A 27,629-nucleotide genomic window follows, 5' to 3' on the forward strand; every position below is an offset into this window, starting at 1 on the left:
GCACTTCTGTCTTCATTTGATCGATGAGAAAACAAGCTCATCAGACAGAAAAACAGGTCTGCCAAGGTCCTCGGCATGTCTGGGAACAGCTGGGGTTCCGTCTAGACCCTGCCCCAGCCTGACGCACGGCCCTGCAGGTGACACAGCAGTAGTCCACCGGTGCTGAAGCAAGCTGTGACCCCACTGGACAGAGACGTTCACAATAAAAATACTTCGCTAAATAAAAAGCCGACCCCAGAAGAGTCTACTGGGGACTAATGTCCATGCGGATTACTTGCGGTGGTGGGCCACAAGCCTGATGTTACCCAGATGAAACCTTTACCAACATAAGGGGCACGGTACTTAATACTGAGTCGTACGGGAAGATGAACGTGTCACGGTGACAAGCTGCCGGGGATGCCAAAAATGAAGATTAAAATTAAGACAAAATATAGCATACATATTGTTGATTTATTCTATAATTTTTTGTTTTTTACATTAATTGATTTTTGAGAGACAAAGTGAGACGGTGCGTGAGTGGGGCAAGGGCAGAGAGAGAAGAGACACAGAATCTGAAACAGGCTGTCAGCACAGAGCCCGACGCAGGGCCCGAACCCACAAACCGTGAGATCACGACTTGAGCTGAAGTCGGACGCTCAACCGACTGAGTCCCCCAGGCGCCCCAGATTTATTCTATTATAAATGCCAGTCGTGATTGTGCACGCTGTACAAAAAGGCACACAGATAAGACCACCGGACACTTGAATACAAAATATTTGCTTTTAACATTTTGATATATTTTCCTTCGAATCTGTTACACTTAAGAACTTCTTGGGGCGCCTGGGTGGCGCAGTTGGTTAAGCGTCCGACTTCAGCCAGGTCACGATCTCGCGGTCCGGGAGTTCGAGCCCCGCGTCAGGCTCTGGGCTGATGGCTCAGAGCCTGGAGCCTGTTTCCAATTCTGTGTCTCCCTCTCTCTCTGCCCCTCCCCCGTTCATGCTCTGTCTCTCTCTGTCCCAAAAAATAAATAAACGTTGAAAAAAAAATTAAAAAAAAAAAAAAAAAAAAAAGAACTTCTTAAACTCCACTGTCTGTGCCTCCCACAAAACTCCTATGCTAAACCTAATCTCCAGCGTGATGGTATTAGGTGACAGGGCCTTTACAGGGTGATTACGTCATAAGTGTGGAGCCTTTATGAATGGGACCAGTGCCTTTATCCAAGGTCAGGGAGCTGGCCTGCTCTCTCTCCATCACGTGAGGACATAAGGGAAGGTGGCTGTCTAGAAGTTTAGGAAGAGAGCCCTCCCCTAGAGCTTGAGCATGCTAGCACCCTAATCTCAGACTTCCAGCTTCTAGAAGTGTGAGATCAATGTTTCCTGGTTAAGCCACCTAGTTGGTGCTATTTTTGTTACAGCAGCAAAGACAGACTAAAACACTAGTTGTCCTCAAAAACTTCGTAACCATTTTTAACTTAACTTTATGCCAGAAGCGTCTGCCACGTCATTCTTCTTCTTAATGTTGTTAGGATGACAGCACCACAGTCTGTCAGAAGGATGTGTAGTAGTTTAGAGATTTTCCCCAAACCATTAAGACAGTCAATAGTTTTTTTTGGGCTGGGATAAATAATGTCAGGATGAACAACCCCCCCGTGCCCTCGGTACATGCATTTCGCCGAGTATTTCCTGCAAAAGAAAGGAATGTCAGGCTCTCTGCTCTGCGCCTGCAGAGCAGGGTCTGAGGGTGGGTGGGCGACAGGGTGCTTAGAGCCCGGAGCACAGCACGGGACCGAGTCCACAAGGTCTTACAGGACAGGTGTCTGGTCTGTGTCAATAAGACCTCCAGAGAGAAGGAAAGCAGTCTCGGGTCACATGCCCTACCACGGGTCCTGGCCACTGACCAAGCAGAACAACTTGAGGACACTGAGCAGATGAGAAAGCAGCTAGACGTTTTGTCACATAGGGAGTATGTCGGAAGACGGAGGCTTCGTTCTCCACAGAAAGGAACGGAGACAACTGGATTCCGGCGTGGGACATGATGCGTGAGGCAGGGAGAGGTGGTGGTCCGTGGAGAGTCCCCTGCCCCAACACAGGCAGGGTGACCACAGACCAGGGGCACGAGGAGACCTGGGCACTGGGCAAGTGTTCTAATTCATTGGTTTAAAAATATGTCAGGAGGCAAGATATTAGACTGTCTAGCATTCAATTGGCAATTACATGCATTTCTTCGAATCTAATACCACAACACAAATCAATAGACTATCTCTTTTTTCCTGCCTTATAGTCCAATCATGCAGGACTACAGGGCTAGACCTTCTCCAATAAGGAGTTTCCCTCTGGCATGCGGAATCTGACTTGAGTCACCCATTTGGTTTTCAGGCAGTACATTTGAGAGAAGCAAGGTGTAGGTACACCTTACAGGCTCACCACCAGGATCACACACAAGGCAGTTACAGCTATAGGGGCACCGTAGTTATTATCTGAAAACAATGACTGGGACTACTGCCCAATCCCCTCTCAACTCTATTATCCCATAGGGTAAAAACAGAGGGTGTGAGAGGTGACGGCCAAAATTCCGAGTAGTACTTTGCAATCAGAACCAATCAATACCCATCATAAATATTTAGTTAAAAGAAGATACAGGGGAGCCTGAGTGGCTCAGTTGGTTAAGTGGCCGACTTCAGCTCAGGTCATGATCTCATGGTTCGTGGGTTTGAGCCCCATGTCAGGCGCAGGGCCAACAGCTCAGAGCCTGGAGCTGCTTTGCGTTCTGTGTCTCCCTCTCTCTCTACCCCTCCTCCACTTGTACTCTGTCTCTCTCCCTTCTCTCTCTCAAAAATAAACACACATTAAAAAAAAAAAAAGAGATTTCTAGTGCCACCAAGATAGGGTCGCCCCACCCATTCCCCCAAGTCCAACCTCGTGCTACTCAAAACCCTAGGGAGAACACAACAGACAAGAAAATGCTAGGGGCACCTGGGTGGCTCAGCCAGTTGAGCGTCTGACTCTTGCTTTTGCCTCAGGTCATGATCTCATGGTTCATGAGATCAAGCCCAAGTCAGGCTCTGTGCTGACAGTGTGGAGCCTGCTTCAGATTCTCTCCCTCTCTCTCTGCCCCTCTCCTGTTTTTTCTCTCAAAATAAATAAATAAGCATTAATTTTTTTTTTTTTTTGAGAAAGAAAGTGAGCATGGATGTGAGGTGCAGAGAAAGAGGGGGAGAGAGAATCCGACATGGTGCTTGAACTCACAAACATGAGATCAAGACCTGAGCTGAAATTCAGAGTCGGACACTTAACTGACTGAGCCACCTAGGCACCCCGAAACTTTTTTTTTTAAATACTGAAAGGGGAAAGAAGAAGGTAGGCTGCTTGGGGACCCCGGGACTCGGGGAATGACATGGCAGAGAGGTCCCCAGCTTCCTCACCGTTTTCCATATATCCTGGACAAGGTGCCGCAGAGAGTCTCCAATGGTCACAGACGCAAAGAGCTCCCGGGGAAGCGAGTTCTCCCCAGCCAAAGCACTGGGGAAAGGGTGGCCTTGCAACAGAAAACCCCTTGGCAACACCTGCCCTACCCCAGCTGACCACCACGTGCCGCAGTGTCGGCGTGGCCAAGCCAAGGGTGGATCATCCACCCATCCCCTGCTCGGTGGGAGGTGTTCGTGCTCTGATCCCACCCCCAGCTTGTGTCAGCAGGCGAAAGGGGAGCTGAGCTGCCAACCTCTGCCTGGCACAAGCAGGCGGGGCCGATCCCGCTGCCCTGCCAGAGGGGTGCTGGGGAAATCACGTGGGTAGCTCTCTCATCCCTGGTCAGTGGAAGCAGATCATGTTCACTCCCCTTCCAGGGTAGCGCTGGTGGGGCCCAGCAGCAAGCTGGCCCCCCACTAAGCAGCAAGGAGGTGGCACGTGGCAGGTCAGTTGCCACTGCACGCGCGCGCGTGCGCATGCACACACACACACACACGCACGCACGGGCACGTACCCTCTATCTGCAGGCCCAGTAACAAGCTGGGCCTTCACCCGCACCAAGCTTCAGTGAGCAATGAGACACAACAAGTCAGGGCAAGTCAGCACATCACTTCCCCCGCCACTGGTTAGGGGAAGGCCCAGTGGGGAGCTGAGCAGGTACGAGACTGAACGAGGTGGTAGGAAACAGGGCTGGTGGCCCATAGGTTTTCCTCACCCTAGTCTTGGGAGTCTGTGAGACCCAGTGGGTCACTGGGCCTCCATTCTGCCCTGACATGAAGGAGAATGATCGGGAACTCATACCCAGCATCATGCAGGGAACAGGGTGGCGGGAGGCAGGGCTGGTATTCTACCCCTCACCTGCACTCTGGCGGCAACGAGGGGGCGAGAGGAGCTGAGCTTTAGTCTCCACCCTGCAGGAGCTGAGCTGGGAGTCAGCCCTCCACCACTTCCCCCTCCCAGGGGTCAGCAGGGGCTGTGGGGAACCAAGCATATACCCCCAAATGAACTCAACGGAGCCACGCGATTTGGTGTACCACTTTTGCCGGGAAGTAACAGCAAGGCCAAAGAAGGATCTGAGCTTGCACCTCACCTGGTGGGAAGCAAGCAAAAATTTTAGAATTGAAAAATGCAACAAAGGGGGGGGGGGGGGAAGAAACCCCAAACTTCACTGGCTGGGCCAAGTATTAGAGTGGGGAACAACAGGCCACAGAATCAGCGGACACCAGGCTAGGTCCACAGAATTTACTCAGTCCAAAAAGGGAACACAGAATGAAAACTAAGAGTCTCAGGGATCTGTGAGACCACCACGAAAATACACTTTTGTCATCAGAGTTCCAAGAGAGAGGAGGCACTGAGAAAATATTCAAAGACATAATGGCTGAAAACTTCCCCACCTTGGCACAAAACCTACAACCACAAATGTAACCAACTGAGTGAACATCAAAAAGGATAAACCCAGAGAAATCTAAGACACATAATTAAACTTCTGGAAACGAAGAAACAAAAAACCCTCGGAAGCTGCCAGATGGAAAGGACTTGTTACTTCTAGGAGAATATCTGAATGATGGCAGACTTCTCATCTGAAACAATGAGAGCCAGAAGGAAGGGGCATGTCTTTTAAGTTCAGGAAAAAAACAAAACAAACCAACCAACCACCGCCATGGACTGTGAATTCTATAGCCACTGAAAATAGCCTTCTGGAATGAAGGGAAAACGCAGACTCTCTCAAACGCAGGACTGAAGGATTGTTGCTAGCAGGCTTACTGTTAAGAAATGACTAAACAAAGTCCTCTGAACAGAAAGGGAGTAACAGGAGGCTAGAACTTCAGAAAGGAAGAACACTGAAATGAGGAAAAGATAGGGGTGAATATAATAACCTAGCCTATTTTCCAAGAGCTTAAGGTATATTTGATGGCTGAAGCAAAAAATGTGATGCCATCAGATATGGTGCTCAATGTATATAGAGGAAATGTTTAATTTTTTTTTTAATGTTTATTCATTTTTTGAGAGACAGAGAGAGACAGAGCATGAGCAGGGGAGGGGCAGAGAGAGAGAGGGAGACCCAGAATCCGAAGCAGGCTCCAAGCTCTGAGCTGTCAGCACAGAGCCCGACGTGGGACTTGAACTCACGATCAGTGAGATCATGACCTGAGCTGAAGTCAGACGCTTAACAGACTGAGAGCCACCCAGGCGCCCCATAGAGGAAATGTTTAAGACAATTACATTTGAGGGGTGCCTGTCTAGCTCAGTCAGTTAAACATCTGACTTCAACTCAGGTTATGATCTCATGGTTCATGGGTTCAAGCCCCACCTCAGGCTCTGTGCTAACAGCTCAGAGCCTGGAGCCTGCTTCAGATTCTGTTTCTCCTCTCTCTTTGCCCCACCCCCACTTGGCTGTCTCTCTCTCTCTCTCAAAAATAAACATTAAAAAATTAAAAAAAAAGAGAATTATATTTGAAAAGTGGGACATGTAAAGGGATCTCGATGGATATAAGGTGTCTACACTGCAGATGAAATAAAAAACATTGATACCATTGATGCCAATAGATCATAACAAATTACATCGGTATAACTGCCCAATCACTAAGGACATTATTCTAAACAATGTATTTAAAAACAAGGGCGCCTAGCTGGCTCAGTCTGTGGAGCATATGACTCTTGATCTCAAGGTTGTGAGTTTGAGCACCATGATGGGTACAGTGATTACTTAAGAAAAAAAAAAACTTAGAAACAAAGAACACTAGAAATAAATCAAGATGGAATCCTAAAGAATGCTCAAATAACACACAGTAAGATTTACTTATTTTGACTTATTTAATTTTTTATTTTCAAAGTTTATTTATTTTTGGGAGGGAGGCGCAGAGAGAGAGTTACAGAGGGAGAATCCCAAGAAGGCCCCGCACTGTCAGCACAGAGCCTGAAGTGGGGCTCAAACTCACACATCATAAGATCATGACCTGAGCCCAAATAAAGAGTCAGATGCTTAACCAACTGAGCCACCCAGATGGCTCCCACAGCAAGTTTTAAAAAAAAAACAAAAAACAAAAAAACCCCACAAAAAAACAAACACATATAGGAACAGAGGAAACAGAAAGACAATAAAATGGCACACTTAAGCCTTAACATATTAACAATTACCATAAATGTAAATGATCTAAATTCACCATTTAGAAGACAGATTTGATGGGAGTGGATTACAGTATTATCTGAAGATGTGGGAAAAAATATGCCAGGTAAACAGCATTATTTTTTTTAAAAAAAGCACGAGTAGCTATATTGACATCACATAAAGTAGCCTTTATGATAAAAGGATCAATCCAATAGGAATAAGTTAACAATTCAGTATGTGTGAACACCATACAGCTGTGCCTCAAAAATATATGAAGCAAAATCTGATGGATTTAAAAGGAGAAATACACTTACAGTTGGGGACATCAACACCATTTGTCTCAGCAACTGACAGAACTACCAGACAGAAAATCAGCGAGGATGTAGAACTGGACAACACAATTCAACCACTAAGATCTGATCAACCGGTAAATATATAATGAACGCTCCAACCAACAGCAGAATACAGACATTTTTCAAGCACTCATGGATCATTTACCAAAACAGACCTCAACACATTTAAAAGAACTGAAATCATACATAATGTATTCTTTGACCATAATGGAATCAAACAAGAAAACAGTAACAAAGGGACAAGGTAATTGCTATGCATTCAGAAATGAAACAACACACTTCTAAATAATCTAGGGTCAGAGAGGAAATCGCAAAGGAAATAAAAACACATGAAAGTCATTGAAAATGAAAAAACCAACAAACAAAAAAAGAACTGTAATGAAAATGAAAACACAATATACCAAGAACTGTCAGACACAGGTAAAGCAGTGGTGAAGGGAAATTTATGGCACTAAATGTTTACGGTGGAAGAGAGGAAAAGTCTCAAAACATTACTCCAAGTTCCTATCTCAAGAAACTAGAAAAGACAAACACAAAGCAAACTAAAGGAAATAAAAATGAGCAATAAAATTGAAAACAGGAAAAGAGAGTAAAATGAATGAGACAAAAAAGCTGATTTTAAAAAATAAAACCAATAAACCTCCAGAAAGACTGATAAGGTTAAAAAAATAGGAAAACCTAAATCACCAATATCAAGAATGAAATGGGCTATCACAACAGATCCTGCACCCACTAAAGATAATAAGAGAACAACATAAACACTTTAAATACCCAACATTCAACAACTTAGAAGCAATGGACCAAGCCCTTGAAATCACAAACTACTGAAATTCAACCAAGATGAAAGAGACAACCTGAAGAGTCCTACAAACACTAAAAAACTGAATTTGTAATTTAAAGACACCCTCTCCCCTCCTCAGCAAGAAAGAAATCTTCAGGTCTACATGTTGTCATTAGAGAACTCTACCGAGACATTTGAAGAATTAATACGAATCTTACACAATCTCTTCTGGAAAAGTGAGAAGAAGGGAACATTCCCAAAACACTGTAAAGGCCCTGATCAAAACAAGAACAGTCTGAAGAGAAAACAACAGGTAAACAGTTCTCAGGAACTTAGGTGCAAAGTACTAGCAAATTCAATCCAGTGCAGCAATGTATGAAAAGAACTATACCCTGACCAAGAAGGACTTATCCCAGGCAAGTAAGGTAGATTAACACTGAAAATCAATGTAACTCACCACATCAACAGATTAAAATAAGTAAACTCACAAATTCACATCAATTGATGCAGAATAAAAATTTTATAAAATCTAATACCTATTCCATTCATGCTAAAAACTGTCAGCAATTCAGAAATAAAGAGAAACTTCTTCATCTTTTTAAAGAACATCTACAAAACAAGGGGCGCCTGGGTGGCGCAGTCAGTTGGGCGTCCGACTTCAGCCAGGTCACGATCTCGCGGTCCGTGAGTTCGAGCCCCGCGTCGGGCTCTGGGCTGATGGCTCAGAGCCTGGAGCCTGTTTCAGATTCTGTGTCTCCCTCTCTCTCTGCCCCTCCCCCGTTCATGCTCTGTCTCTCTCTGTCCCAAAAATAAATAAACGTTGAAAAAAAAAAAACAAAAAAATAAAAAACAAAACAGCTGCAGTTAATAACACACTCATTGGTTAAAGACTGAAAGCTTTCCCTCTAACACTGGGGATAAGGCAAGTATGTCTGCTTTCATTCAACAGAGCACTAGAAGTTCTAGCCACTGTAATAGAGCAAGAAAAAGAAAGAAAATGCACACAGATCAAAAAGGAAGAAATAAAACTTCCTATTTGCAGATAACAAGACTGTCTACATAGGATGCCCAAGAAATTTACAAGAAATTACGGAGTTCAGCAAAGCTCCAAGATCCAAGAACACACAAATAGGAACGGCATTTCTATTTATTAAAAATGAATGTTTAGAAAGTAAGTTTAAAAACATAACACCATTAATAATTGCTCCCAAGGAAATGAAATCTAAGAAAACATGTATGAGATCTGTATGCTGAAAATTACAAAACCCATAGACCTAAAAACTTGAAGAGACATCTGTTTATGGATCGGAAGACTCAACATAGTGAAGGCGCAAATTCTCCCCCAAACTGATCTGTTAAGTTTAACACAATTCCTATTGAAACCCCAGCAGGGTTTTTGTAGGCAGTGATAAGCTTATTCAAAAATATAGATGAAACAGCACAGGACCTACCTAAAACAATTTTAGAAAAAAAAAAAAGAAAGAATAAAATCTGAGGAATCACTCTATCCATTACTGTGGCCTCGTATGTGACTAGAGTAATGAAAGTGTGGTATTGGCGGAGGGACAGACACACAGTTCGATGGAACACAAAAGAGAACCCAGAAATACAGTCACAAAAACACACTAATTTTTAAGAAAGGTGCACAGCCAATTATAGTTGACCCTTAAACAACCAGGTCTACTAATAGGTGAATTTTTTTCAATAAATGTGGTATAGTACTGTCAATGGATTTCCTCTTCCTTATGATTTTCTCAGTAACGTTTTCTTTCCTCTAGCTTACTGTAAGAACTGAGTATTCGATACGTGTAACATACAAAATATGCGTTCATCGACAGTTTTGTGTTATTGCTAAGGCTTCCAGTGAAAAGCAGGCTATCAGTAGCCTAACAGTAGTCAAGTCTGGGGGGAGTCAAAAGTTATGCATGGATTTTTGACTGTGCAGAGGGCTGACGCCCCTCACCTTGAGGGGTTCAAGAGTTAACGGTAGGTGGAAAAAGGGTAACAATTTTCATAAATGGTGCAGGAGCAACCAGGTACCTATAATCAAAACGAATAAACATCGATCTACATCTCAGACCTTAAACTCAATGAACATGAATCATAGATCCAAATGTAAAATGTCAAACCATAAAAGTTTTGGCAAAACAAACAAAAAACAAAAACAACTAAGCAAAACTCTTGGGACCTGGGACTGAGAGAAACTATCTGCAAATCCCAAACCTGACTGGAATCTAGGATGGGTCTGAGCTCTCAAAAAGAGTGAAGGAGTAAAACACCCCAACAATCCAATTAGAAAATGAGCAAAAGACAGAAACAGCCACTTCACGGAAGAAGGCGTACATATGCAAAGGGACACATGAAAATATATTCAACATCATTAGCCAGGAGGGAGATACAAATTACAATAATGAGGCATGTGTCAGGATGGCTAAAACAAATAGTGATGACACCAAATTCTAGCTAAGATCTAGAAGAACCGGATCCCTCATACATTGCTGACGGGGACGCGAAACGGTAGTGCCGTTTTGGCAAACAGCTGCGCAGTGTCTTAAAAAAACTAAACCGCTATGTGTTCCACCAACTGCACTTCTGGGAACGGAAACTCATGTACACGCAAAAACCCATAGGGAACTGTCCACAGTGGCAGTTTGTTGCCATGGTACAGCGTCATGGCCAGTCACCTGAAGGAAGCCTGTGCCCTTGGTCTTCAACTGGCAGCTGCCGAAGACGTACCGGGGATAACGCACGACACGCAGTGCGGGCTGTGACCCTCCCCAAGTGCCTCCCCAAGTCCCTACCGTGACTTGCAAACAACTCCAATGTCCTTCAACAGGTCAATGCACCGTGCTACATCATACTGTGGAATGCTGCTCAGCAATCAAAACCAAGCGATTATTGATTTATACAACATCCTGGGTAGATCTCAATGGAATTACGCTGAGCAAAAAAGCTAATCTCAAAAGGTCGCCTGTGACAGAAGTAGAGCCATGGAGACTAGAGTAGTGGTTGTTAGGCGTTGGGGAGAAGGGAAGTGGCTGTGGCTTTCAAAAGGCAGTATGAGGAACGCTTGGGCTAGAACTCTTCTGTCTGTATCCTGACGGTAGCGGCCATCACACAAACCTCCACATCGGATAAAATCGCAGAGTAGTGAACACACACTCACACGCACACACAACATGGAGTACGTGTGGAACTGGGGAAACGTGAGTAAGGTAGCCGGAGTCTATCCACGTCCCTTCCAGGCTGTGATATTGTACTAGTATGCACGATGTTGCCACTGGCAGAAACTAGGCAAAGGGCATAGACCATCTCTGTTGTTATTTCTTTACTTTTTTCTTTTTTAAAAGGTTTTATTTTTAAGCAATCTCCACACCCAACATGGGGCTTGAACACACGACCCCAAGATCCATGTTTCACGCTCTTCCAACTGAACCAGCTGGGCGCCCCAGGATCTCTGTAGGATTTCTTCCAATTGCATGTAAATCTGTAATGATCTTAAAAAGTGTTTTTTTTTTTAAAAGATATAAAATTTAGAACTGTCTACACAGCCATTAGTCACTAAACTTCATTTGGAACTAGTGAAGAAAAAAAAAAATTCTTGCACTTTACCTCCTCCATCTGCAAAGCAGCCCACCCAGGTAAGACAGAATGCTAGCCAGAGAGCTAATGTGACATTGTTCTCGAAGAAACACTTTCAAAAAGTAAAGACAAACAGATAAAATTCATATAAAAAATATATTTTATTTAAAAGCCAACAAGCATTATGAAAAGATGCTCAACGTCACTTATCATCAGGGAAACAAAAACCAAAACCTACAATGAGATATCACCGCGAATGGATGGTTCCTACTGGGGAAAAAAAAAAAAAAAAAGGAAAACAAATATTCAAATGTTGGCAAGGAAGCGGAGAAACTGGAACCCTTGTAGGCCATTGGTGGGAACATCAAATGGTGTGACCACTGTGGAAAACACGGTGGAGGTTCCTCAAAAAATTAAAAATAGAACTCCCATATGACCCAACAATCCCACTTCTGGGTATATATGCAAAAGAATCAAAAACATGGTTTTGAAGAGATGGTTGCACATATCAAAAAGAATCCAAAGTATAATCTATGAGATACCTGCATACCCATATTCAAAGCAGCATTATTCATAACAGCCAAGAGACGGAAGCAACCCAAGTGTCTGATGACAGATGAATGAATTAATCAAGTATGTTGCATAAATACAATGGACTATTATTCAGCCCTAAAAAGGAAGGAAGGTCTAGTAATGATGAATAACCTTGAGGACGTTATGCTAAGTGAAATAAACCAGTCATGAAAAGATCAATACTGTATAATCCCACTTATGTGAAACATCTACAACAGTCCAAATCATAGACACCGATAAAACGAAGGTTGCCAGGAGCTGGGAGGAGAGGAAGTGGGGAACCGACAGTTAATGGGTACAGTGTTTCAGTTCTACAAGATGAGAAAGTCCTGGGAGTGGGTTGCACAACTATGTCAATACGCTGAACGCTACTAACTGCACACTTAGGAAAGGTGAAGGTGGGGCGCCTGGGTGGCTTAGTCGATGAAGCGTCTGACCTCGGCTCAGTTTTGATCTTGAGGTTTGTGGGTTCGAGCCCCACATCGGGCTCTGTGCTAACAGCTCAGAGCCTGGAGCCTGCTTTGGTTTCTGTGTCTCCCTCTGTCTGCCCCTGCCCTGCTCACACCCTCTCTCTCTCGAAAATAAATATCTAAAAAATTGTACAAACCCACGTTTTTAATTTAACCCAGTATATTAAAAATATCTCAACATGTCATTCATATGAACACGGCTGAGATATTTTATATTCTTTCTTATGCACCACGAAGTTTTCAAACTCCAGTGTGAACTGACAGGAACAAGCACATCTCAATCTGGACTAGTTGCATCTTAAGTGCTCAGTACTCCGCTATGGGAAGCTGTGGCTTCCCCACTGAGCCAGACCTCACCTGTCACCCCCACATAATAAACCTTATAGTTAGAGCCAAATAACTCAAAATATTTGGCGGGGTAGGGGAGACACACAGGGTCTTTTTCCAGCTGCTAGACTTTTTTTGAAATCTTATTTGTCTTCAGGTAGCTCTATGGAAAGGCTGATGGGCAAAACTCCAAACTCTGAACATCTCCTGGGCATGTCCTCTTCTTTGTCAGGCCCTCATTACGATCTGCAGGACATCATGCCTCTCCTCGGAGGGCTCACAATCTGCCAGATAACTGCCAGGTGCAAGAGGACTAGGCACATCACGTGGAGGAATACCAAGAACACGATTAACCCCTACCTATGAATTCTGATGTTCCAGAGAATATAAAGGTTAAGTCATTTGACACCCGGAAGTTGTTAATTACGGAGCTTTCACCCTGTTCACAATATTCACTGGCACATCCTGACCTTTCTTAACTCTTACCTCCACCAGCAGTAACTACACCTTCAAAGTACAAACTTGTGCAGAAAATAGTACACAATTTGTATTAAAAACGCACATGGCATACGCACACTCACTAGCAAAGGCACTCAGAAACCCATACCTCTGTCAACGAATGTGAGCAGAATAATCGGTTATCCACTAAGAGCTCATTTGTTAAGTTAATTGACCCAGGATGTAAGGAGACTACAATTTGATTGGTAAAAGCAAACAAAAAAAAAAGGAAAGAAGAAAAAAGAACCCTCTCTCTCTCCTCATGGAAAAATAGAGTATTTTTTAAAGACCTCCAGAAAAATCGGGGATATCGAGAAAAATAGGAAAGCATTTCTAGAATAAACAAAACATCTACTTGCTGCACATCCCAGACAAGAATAGACTTTCTCATCAGAACAAAGATGCAGGAGCAGAACTACCAGATCCGCTGCTTCCTTTCCCCACTCGAGGAGCAGAAACTATTTTGTGGGTGAAGGAGCAGGAGCCCCTGGCAGAGGAGAACCTCTCTATAACCTCACATTTGTGTTGCCCTGGGGAAAACCAATCATAAAGACTTCTTTGTGAAAAAGAAAAAAATTGCGTTTTGCAATAAATTATCAAAAGCTTCACTGAAGATCTTAACGGACATGGTTGAGTAAGGAACACTAAACATGACTACAAAGAGAACAGAACCCAATTTTATCAACTCAGCAGATTTCAGGGGTCTTTAGGCACTGGACTATTAGAAGAATAACCATGAAAAAAAGTTACAGACTACAAAGGCTGTCAATTTTATTCTGCAGTTAATAAACTCATATCTGACTAAGTCCTCTCCAGTCCCCCACTCATTCCCCACCCCAGCAAACAGATCTCCCCGGAACTAAATACTGAAAACTTACCTTGATGCACTAACTTCAGACAAACTCCTTATAACTTATCATTTACTCCTTGCATTAAACTCTCGGTCATCATGCCAATCTACCGGAATGTAGTTAGTGCTATGAAATTACACCTCAGGATCCATGACTTGACTTCACAGGTATAAACATAACTGTCTTTAATAACTTAGACTGTGATCTCTAAAGCTTTACATCTGTCATCTGGAGTAACAGGACTTACCTTATAATCTCGCTAAACAGTATGTTACCATACATACTAAAAAAAAAAAAAAAAAATACATTATCTCACCCACTATTTCTGGTTCACAACGTAAGATAAACTCTATCTATGCATCAAGCCACCACCTGTAGAGGAGGATTCATAGGTCTGCAGGGAAAAACTATAAGGCTTCCAAAGGATCCTTAAAATACATAGGTTTTTAAAACTACACACCATTAAGCCCTATTCACTCATTCAGTGAGCAAGAATGCTACAGGTTCATAAACTCAGGAGCACTTTCATGGGCAGAGAAACATTCCCAAGCACCGAGAACTTCTAAGCTTTAAATGAGTTCAGGACAGTAGTGAGAGAAATAAGTAGCAGCAATAACTTCTAGCTCCTTTTCTTAAGGAGGGATCCTAATGAAGTAGATCTCAGTTTGCAGCGGGAGACACCTAGCCAATATGCATAGTTACCAATGTTTTTGCCGTCTCTGCTTGCCATTTCCCACGTGTGCCCAATCTGACAAGTGACCAACCTTCTGAGGCTCTAATTCTGTAACATGGGGACAGACCTACATGGTTTCCCCATCTGAAGATTAGGAGGCACAGCCCCATTCTATCTGTAAATGCAAATTTGCCATTGTGTTCCAGCAATCAGATGTCTAGCCTGATGACTGTTTAGTTAGCTTCTGGCAAAAATGTGATCTACATTCTAACAGTCTGTATATACCGGATCCTTCAGGAATAATGCTGCCAACTTGCTTATATTTCATTAATCCAGGAAAGGCTAATCTGTCCAAATGGGAAGCAAGATTTTGGTGAATCCTTATCAAGACATGAACCTTTTCCATCAGTGGGGAAGAGTGACTTGAATCAACACACACTTACTCCCTTACCAAGGTTGCCAGAAGCAAACATGCTCAAAGTCACATGCTGGGGGCTCAAGGGTCAAATCTAGCCTGCAGATGTTTTATCTGGCTTGCACAGTGCTTTCAAAGTTCTAAATTAATTGCCAATGTCTAAACATCAGGATATTTGGCATCAAAATCTACATTCCTGGGTTATCTTGCACTATACAATAGGAAAACAACTACTACTCTCAGACCACACACCCACACAGACACAGTTGGGGGCAGTTCTAATGTAAAAAGTGCAAATGCTCCCTGATTTCCCATAGTTAGTTCCCACAAGGTCAGTTCCCTCTGTGATTATATGGTCAGGTTTTCCTGGGCATTTATGTTTGCCACTCCTGGTTCAGACCCCAAAACACTGTTTAATCCCTGAAATAAAAACCCACAATCTAATCTTATTAGTGCTATACCTAAAACCTCTGAGCAAACAAAATTAGCCCAAAGAGAAATGTGAGTAGAAAACAAACCATTTCCATGGTTCTATGTTGGTACTGCCTTTACAAACAAGGTTGGTTTTTTAAAGCGTCCTTGTTGAAAATGGTTAACTTGTCTCGTTTCCCTCCATACATTTAGCCATGTTTTTAAGCTATTTGCTGTAGCTGACTGAGTCCCCTTCAAGCACAGGGTCATTAATAAGTGAGTCTTAGTGGTTACAACAACACCTACACTTCAGTGAAGGCAGGAACAGGGATTCTGGCTTTACTGCTCAACAGGCAGATCCTGGGTGTATTTTACTGCTGCTACAAAACCTGATTTAAAATCAATGTTGGCTTGATGTCTTATTTGACACATCCTCCCCTCCTGTCAAAACATGGAATAAGTCAGTAAAAGGGTTTCTAAAAGGGGGGTTAATGTAAATGTTACACACAGCCTTTACACAGAGTCAAACAACCACACATTAACTACCTCTTACCCGGGTATTGCTTACCCATTGCACTGAGATAATGGTTGAAGGCCTGGCAAGGAGGACTTGGGGTTTGTGTTGATTTGTCACAACTCATGGGTGCCGGGCTCCTGTCTGTGTCAAAAGAGAAATACCCACTGGAGGATCGAGACAGCAGGGAGGATCTTCTGACAAAGATGAAAAGCGGGGATCTGGTAGCAAAAGGCCCGGGGCTGGCTGGTGGGGCCAGCGGGCCCTGAGGGCTGCCTTGGGGGCAGCGGTCCCCTTCGCCTTCAGGATTACCTTGCTGCTCTGTCTGTAGAGAGGTAGGGGCCCCAGGCCTGAGCTGAGGAGGCCTCTCAGCAGGCTGCAATTGTCCACCTTCTCTGTCACACTCAGAACTTACATCTGAAGGTTGCTTTGCCATTTGGTCTTTTTTTCTGCAAGTAAAATAAAAACTAAGATTATCTTAAGCAAAACAGTAACTGTAACAAGTAACTAAATGTAGCTAACTTTCACGGACTCCTTCAACATTTCTAGAAGAGCGAATGCTTTAACGTTAAGTCGTCAGTTGGTATATTTTTCTGACAATCTTCCAGTTAAGAATAAAAATAACACCTAAAATAACAAAAGTTATCTCTCTCTTTGCGAGGTGGGGGGAGGGGAGGGGGTGGGACTAAACTTCCTGCCACCAAGCAAAATACAATTACATCGTCAACGTGTGACCGGTGCTCTAACGCACACGGACACGCACACAAGTTTTAGGAGAAGCAGCTCGTGTTAAGTCTATTCACACGTGCTCTTTGCTCAGGGCCGACTTGAAGAAGTCGGAAACTCCCAGCGGGCTCTGATTTCCCGGGATCAGATACCGCGCTGGAGCACAGGAGCGGGCGCAGATGCAGCGATTTGCAGGCGGCTGGCCGCGTTCCCCGCTCCGGCCCCATTGTTCTGCCGAAAGTGCTGAGGGCAGCAAGTCTGGGGAAGGTTTGGCAAGGGCCGTCAGTCGTAGTAAGTGCGTCACAATAGAGTTTGTAACTCCGAGCGAGCGCGGCTCGGCCCGGGTCGGGCGCTCCCCGCCCGCGGTCCCTCCCGCTCCCAGCCCGCGCGCCCCTCCTCCCGCAGGGGGTAGCGCGCCGCCCCGAACTCGACAGAACTTCTCCCGAATGCACCCACACTAAGAGGTGAACACCTCCAAATGGGGGGGGGGGAGTCCCCCAAAGCCGTCCCCGGGCGCCCCCTGCAAACTCCCCAAGTAACTCTACACGCTAGGCGACACCGGAGCGCGCGCCTCCTTCACCCCATTGACCCTCCTCTGCGAAGGCAATCGGGCCGAAACTCACGTCCGCCCCTTCCCTTCCGAGCGTCGCGTCCGAGCCCGGGCCGCGCGGCGTCCTGCCCGCGCCCTTCGCCGACCCGGAGCCCCCTGACCGTCAGCACGAAGGTAGCGCGGGAGACAAAGCCTAGAACTCGCGTTCAGAGACCCCGGGGCAGCGCAGACCCGACCACTGGCCGTCCACCCGCCGCCGCGCTCCGCCGGGCAGCCGAGGGCTCCGCGCGCCGCGCTTCTGGCCCGCGCTGCCCCGGCCGCCGCCGCCGCCGCCGGGAACATCCTCCGCCTCCTCCCGCTCCTCCCCTCGCGCACTGCGCCCGCCGCCGCCGGCACCGCCGACCTCCCCGCGCCGCTGGCGCCGGGTGCCCGAGCTCCCAATTGGCTCGCGCGCGGTCGCTCCGCGCCGCAGCCAATAGCCGCCGGCGGCGGGGGCGGCGCCTACGGGTCAGGCCGCCAAAGGCGAGGCGATTGTTGACAAACTCGCCTCCGAAGGCGGCCCCGGCTGCGGCGGCGGCGGCGGCGGCGGCGGCGGGAGTCTCGGGGCCCGGAGCTGTCCAGGCTTCCCCAGCCCGTCCCCCGCCTCTGTGACCGTCCGGACGCCGCTCGAGCCTCCGCAGCTCCCGCCACCCCAAGCAGCCGGTCACCTGGAGACAAAGCAGGAGCCTCGCTCTCTCCACACCCGCAGGGCCGTTCTCAGCCCCTAGTCCTTGCCTGCGGGCCGCCGACCCCGCCCAGGCCGGCTGGGCTGAAGACCCCAAAGGCCGCCCCCTCCCTAGCTGCAGCACCGACCCTCCTTCAACTTCCTCCCTTTTTCTCCCGGTGCGCCGCGGACACGCTCCAAATCTAAGCGATCACCACGGCCACTGGCACGCATATCTGCGCGCACCCGTGGCCACTGCAGACAGCGAACGTATCCACACCCCCATTCCCAGCGTCCCGCGGGTCTTCCACTACCAGCACCAGCACCAACACCGAGTAACAGGCCTTCGAGGGCACCGCACCGCCAGCCAGCACTGCAAGTGAGTCGCGGTGCCCGGGTCTCTACGACAGTCCGGCCCCCGGATGCAGCAGGTTCTGCTGCTCGAGGCTCGTCCACTGCGTGGCCGCGGCAGTCGGAGGAAGCCCTCGGTCTCCCGCTGTCTATGGATGGTGCGGCTGGTATCGTCTGCAGCGCACTCGCAGACCGGGCAGGGCTCCCAGACACGTCCGAGAGAACGAACGCAGTAGCTGCCCTGAAACCTCGGCCTGAATGGGTACAAGGAAAAGCCGAGTCCCGTCAGTTCAATAACCACCTCAGTTCCGCAAATCCTCCGCAACGGGCCCAAGCACCCGAGAAAAGTCAAGGCTCCAGACCAGCTCGTACCGCGCAGCCGCTACTCGGGGGTCTCCGGGAGCCGGCCGCGAGGCTCTGGCCGGCTGCCGCAGCCCAGTGTCGTGGAGCGGGGCCCCAGCTCCCGGGACAGAGCGGAGAGCACGCGCTGCCTTCCCAGCCGGCCCTGAGAAGCTTCACCACTCCCTCGCGCGGAATCCCGGCCCGAGCCGTACTTCGGCCAAGTGCCCGTAGCCTTTCCACGGATGACCCCTCACCAAACTGGACCTGCAGGGGAAGGGAACCCGACCCGCCTGATCGCCGCCTCCCGCCCAGCGACAAGTGGGACGGGTACGTGCATCTCTGCCTGCACGTGCTCGGGAAGGGAGCAGGAGGTGGAGCCGATCTGACTCCGGTGTTTGTGTTCCGTCGGCACCCGGCCCGCTCCCGGGGATTCGGAGGTATTTACCTTGCGTTTCTCAGTCCGAGAGTCAGAGTCAGACATTGGGGGGACGAGGGCCAGGGAAAGGGCGCCGAGGGGGTGGCGGCGGGAGCGGGGCGAAGCGAGCAGCCCGCGGCGATGCTGGCCGCAGTTGGGCTGGGGCGCGCAGAGCGACTTCAAGAATCCGGTGGCAGTGGTGGCGGCGGCGACGCGAGACGGAGCGCTCTCACAAGATCAGAACCTGGAGGGTGCGCGGAGCGAAGTGAAACCTGCACAGCCCTGCAGCTCGGCTCTGGCTGGTGGCCCCGCGCCCGCACCCAATCACTGTGAGCTCCGCCCCCGCTGGGTCCCGCCCCGGCGCGCGGGCTGGCAAGCCCCGCCCCCGCCGCGCAGCAGCCGCTGGCGCTTTCAGGCTCCGACAGGTAAAGGCGGGGGTGGCCCCGCCGGGTTCCCCTGCGCGCGCTGCCCGCCCTGCCCCGGCGGGGCGTGTTTACTGGAGAGACTAGGGCTGCTGGTGGCTTGTGCGCACCCATCCCCCTCCCTCCAAAGTGTACCCTTGCCTTTCCCCCATCCAGCAAAGGCCGAGACGTGCGCTTGGAACAGAGGGGGCGCTCCGGGCACGCAGAAGCGGGCTGGGCCGCTGCCGCCAGCCGAAGGCCTCAGGAGGCGCCCCCGAGCCCTTGATGGGCTGCAGGAATTTCTCTCTCAGCCTCTTTGGGGCAGACGCGGGGACTGGGTTGACCCGAGAACACGCAGGTCCAAGGTTGAGCAGAGGGTCTCAGAGCTCTCCTCACTCAGAGTCTGGGGTGCTGGGAGAGACCCCGATCTGCAGGGCTGCTCACCTTCCTCGCTCTCGCCTCACGTGATTGTCTTAGGCTCCCTCCTCTTGCCATCTGGCAGGGACACCTAGCCTGTCTCCCGCGCGGAACCTCCGATAAGAGGCAGAGCCCTTGGCGGGGCGAGTGAAGAAAGAGGCCAGGAGCTGATCCCCGGAGGCGTCTGTTCCGTAGCCCCGAAGCGAGAAGGGGCTGAGCGCAGAGCAGGTAAAATAGGGAAATGAAAAAAGAACTCGAAAAAAAAAAATCCTTTTAAGGAAAAAAAAAAAAAAGGCCCAGAAGAATCTCGGCCTTCAGGTGGGAGAGAGGATGGTAACTCTGCTCGGGGAGTTAGGATCCTAGAGACTGGTGGGGCTCTCAGAGAGACGCCAGGGAGGCGCGGTGAGGCCAAGGAAGGCGGCGCGCATGGTGAGCGGTGTAGAGAGCGAAGTACTCCCCCCCCACACACCCCTTTTCCCTGCGCGCTCCTATCCCCTTCCTCCTTGGTGCCCGCGGCCCCACTCCCACTCCTGCTGGCGGGGACGGTACACCTCTGGGTCCGCACCCCCATATCTGTTTTCCTAATGTGGGTTATGAGTTCTCACCGTTACCCCTCACCGCTAGGAGACAGCCAGGAGACAGCCGTGGCCGGGGAGTAGGGGCAAGGTCGGTCGGGAGATGGAACATCCTGCCACGGGGGAGACCCGGTTAGACGGAATAAAGAAACTCAATTTAAGGATCACCTAACCTCCCCACCCCGCGCCCCGTCCCGCCCCCCCCCCCCCCAGAACGAAGAAGGAAGGGTCCTCAGTTGCAGAGGAGCAAGTCAGCGAGGCGTTTGTCCCGCTGCTGGCCACCTCGGTCAGTTTTACGCTGCATAAGCAGACATGGAACGTCAGCGAGACAGCACAGCCCCTGGTTAAAGTCTTCTCAGCACATCCTCCCGCGAATCCTGAGCGAAGTGTGGGAGGCCAGGGGTTCCCGGATGGACTCAAGGACCCATGGCCGGTTCTGCCTCGGGATTTCGTCGCAAGAGGGAGAGGACGAGGGCGTGCACGCGGCGAAGTGGACGCAGAGGCCAGATGTCTACCCTGACCGTGGCTTGGAGCTGCTGCCTTTGACCTCAGGTGGCGGCCACGGGTGATCTCTGAGCCTTAGCCGCCCGGTGTAGTAGCACCCCGGGGAAAATAACAGAACTCCTGTGCCCGCTGGGAGCCCCAAACCCGACCTAGTGCTCCGAGCTCTCCGTGGGGTTGGGCGACGCAGACGGGGACAGGAAAAGAACCACGCAGAAGCCGTAGTGGTTGTCATCTGCTTCTGTGCAGCTCCGCCGCCCCCGCGTCGTCTGCTTTAGCGACCCTGTGAACACTTTAAAACAACAACAACAAAAAATAAAACACACACACACACACCAAAAAAATCAAAGGCATCAGGGAAAGCAAATGGTTAAGCGCACTTATTTGGGACACGAAGAGGAGGTCCTCTCGGAGTCTGCTGTTCATGCAGCCCAGACTGTGCTGGGGAGCTTTGGCAGAACACCCCGCGCTCTTCCCGCCCTCTCCCACAGGGGCCGGAGGTCCTCTGGAAAGGGACGGTGTGGGAAGAGCAGGTGGGCTCTCTGCTCCGGTCCGGTCCTGGATGTCGCCCTCGCAGACACAAGCAGAGCTATGCCCACTCCTGCCTCCGCCGGAGAGGAGGAGAGGGAGTAAGGAGGATGGCTTGGACTGAGAGAAAGGAGCAAGAATGAAGTGGGGCAATGATCTGAAAAATGAGATAGGAAATCTACAGCCCTTGCCCAGACCACAGGCGTTGCCGGTGTGGTGTCTCCGAGTTCCGAAATCGACTTAACTGAAATGTACGGCCCTAGCCCGCCTCCCCATCCTCGGAAGTAGCCGGAGCGCCTTCCCACCGCTTAATGTCTTTATTAAACTTTGTATCTATGTTCCTCTAAAGAACAGATTACAATTTCATATGGTAAAAATATTTTCCGCTCGTTGTCTTACGGTCCGGAAGCCGCCTGCCAGAGAGGACGAGCCGGAGTTCGCGCTCTGCGGAGAGCAAAACTCCAGGCACACACGCTCCCCTTTCCACATCCGTGCGTTTCCTCGAAGACTCCAAGGGGGATCTGATTCACTGGAAAAGCATCATTTGCTGAGCTGAACTTTGCCCACGAGTGTTTGATTTTTATGCTTTGATTTTCCCCCCCACGCAGCACCAATGCGTTTTCCAAAAATCACTGTAATCACCGCTGACAGCAGGAGACCTTTGGCGACACCTGGGTGTGGGGCGTGTTCGCAGGGGAACCCACTGTCTAGGGGGATCAGGCGCCTAAGCTGGGAGAGGTTGCGGCTGGGCGCGGCCGGGTTACGTGATACAGATCCGTGTTCCGGGGCTGCCGCCTGGCTCCCTTTCCCAACAGCCCATCGCGAACCGCGCCAGCCTCGGTGGGAACCTCGCTCTGCGACCGAAAATCCCCGAGGGCCCAGCGCGTGCCAGGCCGGCCTCGGCCCCAGCTCCAGGCGTCAGAGAAGCTAGTGTCGTGGCAACTGCGAGCGAGCCACCACCCTTCCCGCCACGCCCGCTATAACTTGGCTCCCAGCTTGGGCCGCTGAGAGCGCGCCCCTTCTCGGGCCTGGGGTTGTGGCGGTGCAGGGTAGAAGGCCCAGGCCGCCTGCGCATTGGTGATTCCGGCGATTGGTGCGTGGAGGGAGGTGTGTGGCATGTTAAAGGCGGAGATCACCCTCAGGGCATCATCCTTCACCGAGTCGCACAAATCCAGTAACTGCAAAACATGACACAAAGTGACAGATCAGACATTGGCTCACTTACAGCGCGGGGTGCCATTGGCTTTGCGCCCACTCCCAAGCACCTGCACAGGTAGCCACTGGGGAAACTAGTTTCCCTTGGGATTTCCCGGGACCCAGGAGGGTAGAGGCCTTTGGTCATGAATAACCCTCACAAGACTTATCTTAGAAATTCCCAAGTCTGTGACAGCTGGTCCTGCAGAAGTCCACTTCTTCCATACAGGGTTGGGGGCGGGTTCCAAATTAGATGGGAATCTCAGGACCAAGGTCTGGGAATTTTATCAGCATTCCCCTTGCCTGCCCTGCCCTGCCCTCCCCTCTCCTCCAGTCCCCATCCCTTTCCTCCCCTCCACCTCTGGAGTGCCTGGGGTGCCCCCCTCTGGCGTGCTGACGCAATTGAACAGGAAGAGCATCAGACAGGTGAACCCATTGGAGACTAGCCCCGGTTCTCTCCAGACTCCCCACCCCTGGCTGGCAGCAGGCCATAGTTCCCGAAATGCAGGCACAGTGGGACTGGGGGTACCAAGACCAAGCACTGGCATCTCTGTGCATCTTACACCTGGTTACTGCAGCAAATCAGCCTGCAGTTAAGGCGAACACCGAGGAACCTGGCAGATGCCCATGTGTATTCTGATAACCATTGGAAAACACAAATATGACATCTCGGCAGAAGGGAGGGGGAAATGTAAGCTAGTGATTTTGGAGGAGCTGCATTGGGTGTATTTTAATTTCATTTTCCATGGATTAGGTGCCAATGCATTTTTTTTCTTTTTATTCCCAGGGCAAAAAAAAAAAAAAAAAAAAAAGCTACCAAAAATAATAGGTTGTTTTTCTAAAACTCAACAAGGACAAGGCGGAGGGTCTGCTTTCCTTTCCCATAACCAGCTGCACAATTTACCCCTCCATTTTTTAAGTTTTCAGCCAGCCATAAATTTCTTTCACTCACCAAATTACAGTTAGCCCCCAAGTTTTTATGGTTGTAAAAACAACACTTACACCAGCCCCACTGTAGCTGCCCTCACAGCAGTGGTCATTACTGAGCTACATTAATACTGTAAAGAGCACAGTTCCCTTACAGCAGTCCAAAATGCCATTTCAGGTGTTCAGAGACAATGAGGGGGGGGCGTCCCCAAAACAGGGGTTGGGTAGGATAGGGGAAGATCATGAATTTTAATAGTCTAACAATACATCTGCCTTTAAAATGTGCTCTATTACACCAGTAATTTCTAATGAAAACCTTCATTCTTTACATACTGTGGTTAAGCATCATAAAATCAGTAGTGAAAAGACTTTGATCGTATTTGCAAGATGCACTATGATGAACTTTCACTGACCAAGATTTCAAAGTTGGTAATTAATACTCTTGACAAATCCCTGACTAATCTGTCAACTCTCAAGGTCTATAACCACACAGCTCAAAACCGTGAGATGGTGTAGGAGTCCTTAAACCTTCTATGTATTGTAATGTCATTATTCAAGATAAGTTTTCCTTTAGGTCTGCATTATGAAACTCAACCAATTTTTGTCACATATTCGACAATGCGGGAGATTCAATTATATGAATGAGTGTTATATGGAAGAGAGTATGGGTTTGGTCTGGCCAGTACCAGACACAAGCACCGAGAGAGAGAAATTGCAGGAGGCAGATTTATTCAATTCCACAACTATTCCACAATCTATTCAATTTCCACAACTTTATTCTCTTAAAACATTTTTTAAGTGTTTATTTTTGAGAAAGACAGAGCGAGCCCAAGTGGGGGAGGGGCAGAGAGAGGGAGACACAGAATCCGAAGCAGGCTCCAGGCTCCGAGCTGTCAGCACGGAGCCCGACGCGGGGCTCGAACCCACGGACCATGAGATCATGACCTGAGCCGAAGTCGGACGCTTAACTGAGCCACCCAGGCACCCCTTCACAACTTGAAAAATAAGAATAAAGTGATACAAAAGGATCTAACGGTTGGAGAAGAGGAGGGTTTTCTCACTCATAAGTGTTCAGGGAGCAACCCCTTCAAATGAAACTCTACAGATGAATGCTGTTATAGAAGGGGAAGACCATGTGTCAACTGCTAAGATTCTTTGTTCAACCTAAATTTCTGAGGCCGTCTAAAATATTCCTCCTTCTCCCTTTCTCCATTTGTTGCAGACCGCAACAGGCCCATTGGTCCAGATCCAAGGATCAGGCATCACTTCTTATATAACAAGTTTGACTCCGATTCCAGATACTCCCTTACCTCTGCCTGTGGGGATGATCATTATTATTATCGTCCTTTCCCTTACTAAATACATACTGGAATCCTATCCTGTGGTACGGATTGTGCTGGGTACTGGAGATTTAGTGATGGATACTGCAGACACAGGCCTTCTAGATCAAGGAGATGTTGAAGAATTTCAAAGACTTTTTACAAATAGGATCTCCTTAATAGAAAATAAACTTAAGTAGCGAATATAGCATTTATTATTATATATACGGTATTTTTTTTTTTATTACGAGGGAGTCCCCTAGGACTAAGCAAAGGGCAGGCATACCTTAGAAATATAGGAGGTTCAATATGTTTTCACTCCTATGTGGATCCTGAGAAACTTAACAGAAGACCATGGGGGAGGGGAAGGAAAAAAAATTGGTTCGAGAGGGAGGGAGCCAAAACATAAGAGACTCCTAAAAACTGAGAACAAACTGAGGGTTTATGGGGGGGGGTGGGTGATGGGTATTGAGGAGGGCACCTGTTGGGATGAGCACTGGGTGTTGTATGGAAACCAATTTGACAATAAATTTCATATTAAAAAAAAGAAGAAATATAGTAGGTTCAGTTCCAGACCACTAATACAAAGCCAATATTGCAACAAAGCAAGTCAAAGGAATATTTTGGCTTCCCAGCGCATATAAAAATTATGTTTCACGCTATAGCTTAGTCTGTTAAGTGTGCAATAGCATTATGTCTCAAAAACAACATATGTATGTTGATTAAAATAGATTTTGTTGCTAAACATGCTAACCATCATCTGAGCTTTCAGCTAGTTGTAGTCACTCATCACAGATCACCACAACAAATAAAATAATAATGAAAAAGTTTGAAATATTGCAAGAATTACCAAAATGTGATACAAGGACACAAGGTGAGAAAATGCTGGTGGGAAAATGGCGTCAACAGATTTGCTTAACATCGTGTTGGCACAAACTTTCAATTTGTAAAAAAATAAATAAAATGCAATACCCACGAAACACAATAAAACAAGTTACGTCTGTACTATTAAAGTTTAGTTTTATTAACAAACATATACGTCCATAATATAAGCACAAATATGGTGCATATAGTAGCCTCCCCCGCTCCCCATTATGCCAGTATATGACCCAACTATTCTGGTCAAAGCACCCCAAGCCCACCCGTCCCTTTACAAAGAAAACTCACCAGCTTTTGAGAATACACCAATGCATAGCTGTCCTTTAAAAATAAAAGAGCATGAACAAGTCACAAATTCTTATAGAAAAAAATTTAAAGAACCCATAGCATGGGCAGTATTGCTCTAAAAATAATTACATGAGATCCACTGGAACTATCCAGGGACGGGGATCTGAGAATATTTACCTTGAAGAAAGTGGAAGTGCTCAACACTCGAGGGACAGTGGGTAGGCAAGTTGGTATGTGGATTTCAGGGGGAAATTTATAACGAGTTTGCCTTCCCACCCCTACCTAGTTGCAGTAGTTTGTCTCTTTTCTTCCTCTTTGTCCCAGCATTTTCCTTATTCCAGGTGGGAGACTAGGATGGTCTAGAATGGGCAGTATCTAAGCTTTACAGCCTTCTAAACAAAATCCAGTTTTCCTTGTGTTGGTGTTAATTATACAATAGATGCTCAAGGTATGAGGTGTCCAATGACACCCCAGCTATTCCAAAGACTCTGTGCAGAAGGTTTTCCTGCCTCTTCCCATGCCCCCCACCTCTGTTACCCACACCAGGGGACCTCCTGCTGTTCTCTGTGTCAAATCCCTTACCTCAGCTTGAAATGGCCCTCAGTTAGCCCCTTTCTTGTGGGCACTGGGATAGCACCTTTTTCTCCATCCCTTGAATCTGGGCTGCCTTGTGACTTACCTCGACCAATAGAATGTGGAGAAGGTGACACTGTGTGACTTCCAGAGGTTAGGTCTCAAGAAGCCTTGCAATGCATGCCCATTCTCGCTTCCTGGGACCCTGAGACCACTTTGCTGTGCAGGTCTAGCCTGCTGGAGGATGCCCAAGGCCATGTGGAGAAGATCCAAGTTCCCTCGGTCAGCAGCCGAGGCCCACTCTCAGATATGTGAGTGAGGCCATCCAGGACCTTCTAGTCCATTTGAACTCAGATGACGGCAACCACAGGAGTGATCCTACCTAAGGCTAGTCAGAGAATGACCCAGGTTGCCTACCCATGGAATTGCAAGAAATAAACAACTGTTTTGTTATGCCATTAAGTTTTAGGGTGATATGTTATATGGCAATGGGTAATGAAAACAGACATCTTCCTTTTAAGATTTTTTTAATGTTTATTTTTGCGAGAGAGAGAGAGAGAGAGAGAGAGATTGAGAAAGGGAGACACAGAATCTGAAGCAGGATCCAGGCTCTAAGTTCAGCACAGAGCCTGATACGGGGCTTGAACCCATGAACATGAGATCATGACCTGAGCCAAAGTCGGACACAACAGATTGAGCCACCCAGGCACCCCAGGTATCTTCCTTTTAAAATTCAAATTTTTTTTTTTTTAGATTATGTTTTAATTTTATTTTTTCTTTTGTTTTGTTTTGTTTTTTTATTTTTTTTAATATATGAAATTTATTGTCAAATTGGTTTCCATACAACACCCAGTGCTCATCCCAACAGGTGCCCTCCTCAATACCCATCACCCACCCTCTCCTCCCTCCCACCCCCCATCAACCCTCAGTTTGTTCTCAG

At 47.9% G+C, this 27,629-nt stretch overlaps 3 protein-coding genes across 27 annotated transcripts in view; 1 reads left to right on the plus strand and 2 right to left on the minus strand.

The window, feature by feature from the left end:
- Positions 1-19,251, minus strand: part of BCL2L11 (BCL2 like 11) — a 49,345-nt gene extending 30,094 nt beyond the window's left edge. For 5 of the 15 annotated variants that reach the window (XR_008289480.1, XR_008289479.1, XR_008289481.1 and 2 more), the window contains exons 1-2: positions 17,350-17,856; positions 16,055-16,449 (exon numbers count right to left, since the gene is read on the minus strand). Coding sequence is in view for 10 of the 15 variants with exons in the window: in XM_053200955.1 (XP_053056930.1) it covers positions 16,055-16,449; positions 17,350-17,618 (664 nt within the window). In the remaining 5 variants the exon portion in view is untranslated. The other 10 variants (XR_008289482.1, XM_053200959.1, XM_053200952.1 and 7 more) reach the window with 7 other exon arrangements.
- On the plus strand, positions 17,799-27,423 carry LOC113592516 (uncharacterized). 11 transcript variants are annotated; one of them, XM_053200943.1, is made up of 3 exons: positions 17,799-19,512; positions 19,991-20,133; positions 24,853-25,265. In XM_053200943.1, the coding sequence occupies exon 1, from the start codon at positions 18,482-18,484 to the stop codon at positions 19,418-19,420; it is 939 nt and encodes a 312-aa protein (XP_053056918.1). In that variant the 5' UTR covers positions 17,799-18,481; the 3' UTR covers positions 19,421-19,512; positions 19,991-20,133; positions 24,853-25,265. The 11 variants fall into 11 exon arrangements, with proteins under 11 accessions (XP_053056918.1, XP_053056916.1, XP_053056917.1 ...); XM_053200941.1 differs by lacking the exon at positions 24,853-25,265 and adding an exon at positions 20,701-21,860; XM_053200942.1 differs by lacking the exon at positions 24,853-25,265 and adding an exon at positions 20,704-21,860.
- ACOXL (acyl-CoA oxidase like) overlaps positions 22,487-27,629 on the minus strand; it is a 368,132-nt gene continuing 362,989 nt past the window's right edge. The window contains 1 exon segment of the mRNA XM_053200963.1: positions 22,487-22,687. Coding sequence (XP_053056938.1) covers positions 22,487-22,687 — 201 coding nt within the window.

Source organism: Acinonyx jubatus, chromosome A3, assembly GCF_027475565.1.
Source record: "Acinonyx jubatus isolate Ajub_Pintada_27869175 chromosome A3, VMU_Ajub_asm_v1.0, whole genome shotgun sequence".
Taxonomy (NCBI): domain Eukaryota; kingdom Metazoa; phylum Chordata; class Mammalia; order Carnivora; family Felidae; genus Acinonyx; species Acinonyx jubatus.